The sequence below is a fragment of the Oncorhynchus kisutch genome, linkage group LG14 (genome assembly GCF_002021735.2).
Source record: "Oncorhynchus kisutch isolate 150728-3 linkage group LG14, Okis_V2, whole genome shotgun sequence".
NCBI lineage: Eukaryota > Metazoa > Chordata > Actinopteri > Salmoniformes > Salmonidae > Oncorhynchus > Oncorhynchus kisutch.
In genome coordinates, this window is record NC_034187.2 from 75,287,303 (window position 1) to 75,297,192 (window position 9,890).

Genomic DNA, 9,890 nt, shown 5'->3' on the forward strand with positions numbered 1-9,890 from the left:
TGTTAACTTCTGACCCACTGGAATTGAGAATTTTAGTGGAAAGTTTGACTCCAACCTAAGGGTATGTAAAAACCAGCCTCCTGTCTTCCCTCTGGAAACTTCTATTGCTGATCTACACCGATTTCAAAAAGTTATCCAGAATCAGAATGGAAATCCGGCACATTGACAGAACAATTATCTTCTGGCAGAGTTGTAGTCTATGGTTACCAGTCATGAGCCATAACAGTTACAACTACACTAGTGTTAGGTCATTGCTTTGTAACAAAACTCAGCCCAGGCAGAGGGGGTGGTAAAATGAAGCATATAAACCTTTATTGAACAGCTTCTTGAAAAAAATATTTACAAAGTGAATATACAGCAAAATACATACTGTTCAAGGGATTCAAGTATGCAACCATGGGGGGGGGGGGGGGGACTAGTTTCATGGGAGGGAGAAGAGGGGAAAGGGGCTAGACAGTGAACAGAACAGCCATGCACCACCTTGAAAATACATGTCTGACAAATGATTATATGGGTGGGGGAGGAATAAATCAAGATTTCATTTGATCCATGGTGTTACTTTTCAAACAACTATATATCGACTGAGGAACTAGTCCCTGACAGTTTTGGATGAGGAATAGGTCCATGAAAAGAGACAAATCACCCATCTCCTTATTTCCACATCCTACCCATTTCTCCACATCCTCCTCAGTCCCTTTCCCAGTAAACAATGTTGTCCTATCACTAAAATATGTACCAAAGCACAGGCTTTCACCTGACTGCTCTGCACTAAACACTATGGCTAAACATATTGTAAAAGTCAAAAAAATAAAACAATAGAGGGGGTGAGAGAAGAGACACAGAACAGTCCTGAGAGACAGGATCAGGGACAGGATGGAGGTCAAGGTCAGGGGGGCCCACAGGGGACATCAGCTGGGCAAGGAAGGGGTGCTACTGCGCCTCATCCTCAGGACAGGAGTGCCAGGTCAGCCTCTCCTCGTAGAAGGAGATGACCACCTGAGGGCAGCGAGTGTTGGCCTCCCGGGCCGGGACAAGGTCTGCCTCGTCCGAGTCTTTCCTGAAGAGCCAAGGGACAGTGGTTGGTGTTTACTAGTGGCTACTGAGCCGAATAATAAGGTTGACCTATTCAGCTAGTAGCACTATTCAGCATAATGAAGTTCAGGTGCACATGATAAAAATAGAATGTGAAGTTCCCAAAGGCAGTTATTTTAAGAGGTGAATATTGTTATAAACAGGGAAGATAAATTACATGAGGAATGGCTTAGGCTGTGCAACACTGAAAAGGGATTTATATTAAAGAGGAACAGCACAAGCTAGGAGGTTATGTTTTACAATGAGACTCACCACTTCATCAAGAACATAAGTTCTCCACTACTGTCAGTTGCACCGATGATCCTCTCTGGGTCCAGGCTCCTGGCAAAGCCCCGTGGCTTGTCACTCTGAAACACACACAGTACAGAAATAAACTACAGCTTCCATGCAACATCTGGCAAATCAGAACATACTGATACAACCATAGCACACAGACTAGCTGACAACACCACCCTACAATGAATTTAAACACTCACCACATCCTTCTTCTTCTTGGCTTTGTTTTCCTCTGTCTCTGGCTCATCTGTTGAGGACTTCCTCTTGTTGGAGTCAGGCTTTTCTACCACGTTCTTCTGGGCTTCGAGGAAGGCCGAGATCAGCTCGGGACAGTCCAGGTTATCCTCTGGCTCCCAAGTGTTATCCGCTCTGAAAGGAAAGAGTAGTTAGTGGATATTTCTACAAATGACCATCAGCATGCTGGTAAGAAGTGTAACACATGCTCTAGAAATGCAGCAGAGTAAAACATTTTTTAAAAGTGAGCTATACCTGTAACTACAATGGCAGTCAAGTTCAATTCACAAGTCAGATTATTTAAACAAGCTAGGTTCTGCAAGATAAGCATGACCCCATATCAGGGAAGCACTTCCAGAACTGTGCACTCACTCTGTAAATCCTTTCCACTTGAGGAAAAATTCCACCTTCCCATTGACGATGCGCTGGTCCATCACCTTCTCCACAACATACTCCTCCGGCGGCTCTGCCTCCAGCACCTCCTTCTTGCCTTTGCCATTCTGCTTTTTACCCATGTTAGGCTGCGAAACAAGAGGGGAGGAGGTTTTCATCTTTTTAAAGAGACGAATTTGGGTTTTAATAACATGAGACCACCTGACACAATGTTTACACAGGTTATTGTCCAGAACAGGGTTTCCTAAACTCAACCGTCCGTCCGTCCCCATGCATGCTTTGTTTTACCCCCTAGCACTACACCGCTGATTTAAATAGCCAACTCATTCAAGCTTTGATTTTAGTCAGCTGTGTAGTGTTGGGGCAAAAACCAAAATGTGCACTCAGGGGCCACCCCCAGGACTGAGTTTGGGACACCCTGGTCCAGAATATCAATACAATAATTAAAACACTTGTAGTTTGCTGTACGCACACAAACTGGCCAGTGAAAACCACTAAGTTAAAACTGGGGGGGTGGGGTGGGGGGGGGGGGGGGGGGGGGGTTCAATTTATCATAGGAATGTGATACAAAATGAGGCAAGAGTGTCGGCTGTTGAGTGTTTATCCAGCTGGATAATACACTACGTTCAAAAGTTTGGGGTCACTTAGAAATGTCAGTTTTTGAAAGAAATCAAATTTTTTGTCCATTAAAAAAAGATTGGTCAGAAATACAGTATAGACACCGTTTATGTTGTAAATGACTATTGTAGCTGGAAACGGCAGATTTTTTTATGAAATATCTACATAGGCCCATTGCCAGCAACCATCACTCCTGTGTTCCAATGGCATGTTGTGTTACCTAACCCAAGTTAATAATTTTAAAAAGGCTAATTGATCATTAGAAAACCCCTTTGCAATTATGTTAGCGCATCTGAAAACTGTTGTTCTGATTAAATAAGCAATAAAATTGTCTTTCACTCTGGAGCATCAGCATTTGTGGGTTCGATTACAGGCTCAAAATGGCCAGAAACAAAGATCTTTCTTCTGAAACTTGTCAGTCTATTCTTGTTCTGAGAAATTAAGGCTATTCAATGCAAGAAATTGAAGATCTCATACAACGCAGTGCACTACACCCTTCACAGAACAGTGCATACGGGCTCAAACCAGAATAGAAAGAGTTTGAGGCCCCGGTGCACAACTGAGCAAGAGGACAAGTACATTAGTGTCTAGTTTGAGAAACAGACGCCCCACAAGTCCTCAACTGGCAGCTTCATTAAATAGTACCCGCAAGATACCAGTCTCAACATCAACAGTGCAGAGGTGACTGCGGGATGCTGGCCTTCTAGGCAGAGTTCCTCTGTCCCGCGTGATTTATTTGGGCTTTTTCTTTGCAACTCTTTTATTTCTTTGCTTATTTTAGCAGTTCTTGCCATAATATGGACTTGGTCTTCAACCAAATAGGGCTCTTTGTATTAGAGGTCGACCGATTGGCCGATTAATTATTCATAACAATCGGCTACCGAGATTTTTGGACACCGATCATGGCCGATTACATTGCACTCCACGAGGAGACTGCGTGGCAGGCTGACTACCTGTTATGCGAGTGCAGCAAGGAGCCATGGTATGGTGCTAGCTAGCATTAAACTTTTCTTATAAAAAACAATCAATCTTAACATAATCACTAGTTACCTACACATGGTTGATGACATTAGTTCATCTAGCTTGTCCTGCATTGCATATAATCGATGCGGTGCCTGTTCATTTATCATTGAATCACAGCCTAATTCGCCAAACGGGTGATTTAACAAGCGCATTTGCGAATAAGGCATAATCGTTGCGCGAATGTACCTAACCATAACCATTAACGCCTTAAAATCAATACACAGAAGTATATATTTTTAAACATGCATATTTATTTAAGAAATTCATGTTAGCAGGCAATATTAAACTAGGGAAATTGTGTCACTTCTCTTGCTTTCATTGCACGCAGAGTCAGGGTATATGCAACAGTTTGGGCCGCCTGGCTCGTTGAGAACTAATTTGCCAGAATTTTACGTAATTATGACATAACATTGAAGGTTCTGCAATGTAACAGGAATATCTAGACTTATGATTGCCACCCGTTGGATAAAATACGGAAGTTTCGTAATTTCACTGAAAGAATAAACGTTTTATTTTCGAAATGATAGTTTCCGTATTTGACCATATTAATGACCTATGGCTCGTATTTGTGCGTTATAATTAAGCCTGATTAGATATAGCAGTCTGACAGCAGTGGTAGGCAGCAGCAGGCTCGTAAACATTCATTCAAACAGCACTTTCATGCGTTTGCCAGCAGCTCTTCAGAATGCTTCAAGCATTGCTCCGTTTATGACTTCAAGCCTATCAACTCTCGGGATTAGGCTGGTGTAACAGATGTGAAAAGGCTAGCTAGTTAGCGGGGTGCGCGCTAATAGCGGTTCAAACTTCACTCGCTCTGAGACTTGGAGTAGTTGTTCCCCTTGCTCCGCAAGGGCCGTGGCTTTTGTGGAGCGATGTGTCGAGGGTGGCTGTCAATGTGTTCCTGGTTCGAGCCCAGGTAGGGGCGAAGGGACGGAAGCTATACTCTTACACTCGCAATACTAAAGTGCCTATAAGAACATCCAATAGTCAAAGGTATATGAAATACAAATGGTATAGAGGAATAGTCCTATAATTCCTATAATAACCTCAACCTAAAACTTCTTACCAGGGAATATTGAAGACTCATGTTAAAAGGAACCACCAGGTTTCATATGTTCTGAGCAAGGAACTTAACTTTTTATGGCTGCAGGGGCAGTATTGAGTAGCTTGGATGAAAAGGTAACAATTGTAAACGGCCAGCTCCTCAGTCTCAGTTGCGTAAGTGGTCACATGGTGGCTCCGAGAGAGATTCTCGCGTAAAGTACAGAGGTAGCCATTGCTCCAATCGGTCCTAGAGAAAAACGAATTGTCCCAACGGATATATTATCGAATAGATATTAGAAAAACACCTTGAGGATGGATTCTAAACAACGTTTGCCATGTTTGTCGATATTATGGAGCTAATTTGTATAAAAAAATTCGGTGTTGTGACCGCAATTTCCGGGCGAAGAACAAACAGCTGTTTCGCCTACAAAAATAATATTTTTGGGAAAAATGAACTTTGGCCATCTACCTGGGAGTCTTGAGTGAAAACATCCGAAGTTCAAAGGTAAACGATTTAATTTGAATACTTTTCTGATTTCCGTGACAAGGTTGCCTGCTGCTAGCAAGGCATAATGCTATGCTATTATAAACGTACACAAATGCTTGTCTAGCGTTGGCTGTAAAGCATATTTTGAAAATCTGAGATGACAGGGTGATTAACAGAAGGCTAAGCTGTGTCTCAATACATTTCATTTGTGATATTCATGAATAGGAATATTTTCTAGGGATATTTATGTCCGCTGCGTTATGCTAATTAGTTTCAGCCGATGAATACGCTCCCGCATGCGGGTTTGGGAGTCACTAGAGGTTAAAACTTCTTAGGGATAGGGGGCAGCATTTTCACTTTTGGATAAATAGCGTGCACAATTTCAACTTCCTGCTACTCATGCCAGGAATATATTCTATGCATATGATTAGTAGGTGTGGATAGAAAACACTCTGAAGTTTCTAAAACGGTTTTAATCAGGTCTGTGACTATAACAGAACTTATGTAGCAGGCAAAACCCTGAGGAATAACTGTTCAGATTTGTTGAGAGTTACGCAAGATGAAAAAAGGTGCATGGTTTGTTTACCTGCTCTATTGAATACAGATTGTCCAGTCTACAATTTGATTGATTATTAACGTTTAAAAATACCTAAAGTAGTTTGAAATATTTTGGCAAAGTTTATAGGCAACTTTTGAAATGTTTTGTAGTGACGTGTTTTGGCAAGCTGTTTTTTTCCGGATCAAACATGCTTTATAAAATGGACATTTTGGGTATACATGGACGGAATTAATCGGGGGAAAAAAGGACAAAGTGTGACGTTTATGGGACATATTGGAGTGCCAACAAAGCTCGTCAAAGGTAATGCATGTTTTATATTTTATTCCATGAGCTCAGTCTCTCGCGCGCCTGTGTGAGTTCGTTGCGTTCCATTGCATTTCCAAAGGAATTCTCCGGTTTAAACATTTTATTTTAATTTTATTTTACCTTTATTTAACCAGGTAGGCAAGTTGAGAACAAGTTCTCATTTACAATTGCGACCTGGCCAAGATAAAGCAAAGCAGTTCGACAGATAAAACGACACAGAGTTACACATGGAGTAAAAACAAAACATACAGTCAATAATGCAGTATAAACAAGTCTATATACAATGTGAGCAAATGAGGTGAGAAGGGAGGTAAAGGCAAAAAAGGCCATGATGGCAAAGTAAATACAATATAGCAAGTAAAATACTGGAATGGTAGTTTTGCAATGGAAGAATGTGCAAAGTAGAAATAAAAAATAATGGGGTGCAAAGGAGCAAAATAAATAAATAAATTAAAATTAAATACAGTTGGGAAAGAGGTAGTTGTTTGGGCTAAATTATAGGTGGGCTATGTACAGGTGCAGTAATCTGTGAGCTGCTCTGACAGTTGGTGCTTAAAGCTAGTGAGGGAGATAAGTGTTTCCAGTTTCAGAGATTTTTGTAGTTCGTTCCAGTCATCATTAAACATGATTGAAGATATGTTAAAAACATCCTAAAGATTGATTCTATACATTGTTTGACACGTTTCTATGAACTGTAATGGAACTTTTTTTGACTTTGTCTGGACCTAGTGCTCACGCCTCATGAACTTGGATTTGTGAACTAAACACGCAAACAAAAGGGAGGTATTTGGACATAAATGGACTTTATCGAACAAAACAAACATTTATTGTGGAACTGGGATTCCTGGGAGTGCATTCTGATGAAGAGCAAAGGTAAGTGAATATTTATAATGCTATTTCTGACTTCTGTTGACTCCACAACATGGCGCGTATCTGTATGGCTTGTTTTGGTGGCTGAGCGCTGTACTCAGATTATTGCATGGTGTGCTTTTTCCGTAAAGCTTTTTTGAAATCTGACGCGGCGGTTGCATTGAGAAGTATCTTTAATTCCATGTATAACATGCGTATTTCTTTAAATTGATGGAGCTCTCTGCAAAATCACTGGATGTTTTGGTAGCAAAACATTACTGAACATAACGCCAATGTAAACAGACTTTTGGATACAAATATGAACTTTAACGAACAAATCATGCATACATTGTGTAACATGAAGTCCTATGAGTGTCATCTGAAGATCAAAGGTTGGTGATTAATTTTCTCTCTATTTCTGCTTTTTGTGACTCCTGTCTTTGGCTGGAAAAATGGCTGTGTTTTTCTGTGACTAGGTTCTGACCTAACAATCATATGGTGTGCTTTCGCGTAAAGCCTTTTTGAAATCGGACACTGTAGTGGGATTAACACGTTTCTTTAAAGCTGGTTGAGAGCATTCCAAGACTGTGCAAAGCGGTCAAGACCAAAGGGTGGCTACATAATCTCAGCTATATTTATTTGTTTAACACTTTGTTACTACATGTTTCCGTATGTGTAATTTCTTAGTTGAAGTCTTCACTATTATTCTACAATATAGAACATAGTATCAATTAAGAACCCTTGAGTAGGTGCCCAAACTTCTACTGGCCTACATATTGACCCTCCCCCCAACCAAACTTGCATAAACTGGAGAAAAACTACCTAAAACGTTTAAAAAATGTTTGCCATTTCCCCAGAGGATGTCCAATAAACGGTGCACTTACATTAATATTTTAAATGACCAGTACAGGTCCACACCATGCTGTCGGGGTACTCACAAACCATTCCAACACAGAAAAGCTGCTTTTTAACATGGTTACGTAATTACCATATTTTGGAGAGAAAAAAACCCGACTTCACTCGTACTGCAAATAATTACTGGTAATATTTCATAGAAATCTGGAAACACTGGACAGTTACTAAAAGTAGTGATACCTCTGTCCCAAATATTGCATTTCCCATCGTTCTGTTATCCTCCTTATTGAGCTTTGAACACGGTCTCGTCAAGTCGGTAGTTGCCAAGCAACATTAGATCGTTCGATCAAAATGCTGAAAGTGGAGGGAATCACAGAGCTCGTGCGCCTTGCACTTCACCAATATCCTCGCTAACAAACTAACTATTAGCTAAACAAAGGGCACACAGGTTGTCATTTTATTATCGCTAACGTTTGCTAGCTATATGAAATTATAGACGTTGAAGCACACAGAAGTTAACGTTATGCACAATCCGTTGAGCCCCCCTCCCCAAATCCATTTTTACAGGCCTAGTCTAATGCATGTATTGATTTTGCTAGCAAAGTTAAGTAGCTACTCAATATAATATGGATGTTAAACTAACTTTCACTAGAAAATAAACGTTAATCGCTACAATATGGCTTAGAAAGTGTCTAAACTCTTAATTTTACTCATTACGATCTATCCAGATGCTTAGTCACTTTACCATGCCTTCACATATATACATACACACACCTCAAAAACCTAGTACCTCTGCACATTGATCTGGTACCCCTGTATATACAGTAATACATTATTGTATTTTATTCCTCGTGTTACCATTCCGATTTTGCATTGTAGGGAAGGGCTCGTAAGCAAGAATTTGACCGTAATTCGACACCAGCGCATGTGACCAAATTTGATTTGATACGAAACAACCGGCGGGAGCTTAGCCAACTAGATAGTGTGCCAACATTAGCTAGCTAAATAAACGTTTGTTATCCAGTTGTGGTAGATTGCTAGTTAAGTGGAATTTAACTATGTTCCCTACAAGCTTCCAGGGGCTTATCAGACGTTAGGTTAACAAAGGCCGGACAAATTGTGATTGCAAGGCCCAAAACCCGCAACGTGAATATAGTTACACTAAGTTACCTGGTTGATTGGTCAGTGAGAATTAGACCTTCCTTTCCTAAAATGGCAGCTAGCTAACAAGTTACATAAGCTTCCTAGCAAACACAATGGAATCACTTTGTCAGTGTAGCTAGCTAAACTGTAGCAAGTTGGCTACTGGTGGCTAGCATGACCGTGCGCTAAAGCAAAAATAAAGACGACACATATTCATCACATCAATTATAAGTGTACAGCCTATAATTTACATAATCATTTGACGTTGGATCTTGAGGGACTCACCTTGAAAATCAAGAAAAAGCTGATGCAGAATGTACGACGGAAAAAGAACAAGCGGCTTCGTCCTTACCCGCGTGCGGTGCAAAATATAAGTTGCTGCTGCGCGCGCGCCAAAAATAAACCTCCCTTTTCTACGGGTGCCGCAAGGGTAACTAAACTTCCTTATGTGGTTTCAAAATAAATGTTCATGGATGAATCCAAACCCCAGAAAGGAGCTTTAAATCCACAGGATGTAAAATGCACCCTCGGGAAACGTAATGCGATACAACGTAATCGTTTTACCTTTAAGTCAAATAATCTAAATCAATCAAATGTTATTAATCACATACACATGTTTAGCAGATGTTATTGTGTAGCGAAATGCTTGGGTTTCTAGCTCCAACAGTGCAGTAATATCTAACAAGTAATATCTAACAATTTCACAACAATACAATTTGTTCTGGACCTGGTTTCCCAAAAGCATCTTAAAAAAACTCCACCCAAAAACTGTCTTTTGGTATTTATTTCATTACTCCATTGTTGACATAGTCCCAAAACGTTTAACTTGTCAGCAATCAAGTTTTCAAATTACACTACAGTGCATTCGGAAAGTTTTCAGACCCCTTTATCTTTACCACATTTTGTTACAATACAGCCTTACTAGTTAAATATATACATTAAAAAAAATATTTGTAAAATTTAGTAAATCGAGTAAATAAAAATAATATTTAGTCATACACACAATACCCC

At 40.3% G+C, this 9,890-nt stretch overlaps 1 protein-coding gene across 2 annotated transcripts; it reads right to left on the minus strand.

Annotated features, from left to right (window-relative positions):
- Positions 1 to 285: 285 nt before the first annotated feature.
- On the minus strand, positions 286 to 9,349 carry LOC109903322 (chromobox protein homolog 3-like). 2 transcript variants are annotated; one of them, XM_020499956.2, is made up of 5 exons: positions 9,165 to 9,349; positions 1,975 to 2,123; positions 1,569 to 1,737; positions 1,345 to 1,439; positions 286 to 1,057 (listed from the first exon to the last, which is right to left on the minus strand). In XM_020499956.2, exons 2-5 carry the CDS (start codon positions 2,115 to 2,117, stop codon positions 931 to 933), a joined length of 534 nt encoding a protein of 177 aa, XP_020355545.1. In that variant the 5' UTR covers positions 2,118 to 2,123; positions 9,165 to 9,349; the 3' UTR covers positions 286 to 930. The 2 variants fall into 2 exon arrangements, with proteins under 2 accessions (XP_020355545.1, XP_020355544.1); XM_020499955.2 differs by having other exon boundaries at positions 1,975 to 2,153; positions 9,165 to 9,295.
- Positions 9,350 to 9,890: the final 541 nt, after the last annotated feature.

Bases quoted from the DNA above. Each gene is read 5' to 3' on its own strand.
- LOC109903322 (XM_020499955.2), bottom strand. From the start codon at position 2,153: ATGAAAACCTCCTCCCCTCTTGTTTCGCAGCCTAACATGGGTAAAAAG. The intron at 1,738-1,974 runs GTGAGTGCACAG...CTTTCCTTTCAG, and splicing joins AAGTGGAAAGGATTTACAGA to AGCGGATAACACTTGGGAGC. The intron at 1,058-1,344 runs GTGAGTCTCATT...TTGGCTCTTCAG, and splicing joins CTTATGTTCTTGATGAAGTG to GAAAGACTCGGACGAGGCAG.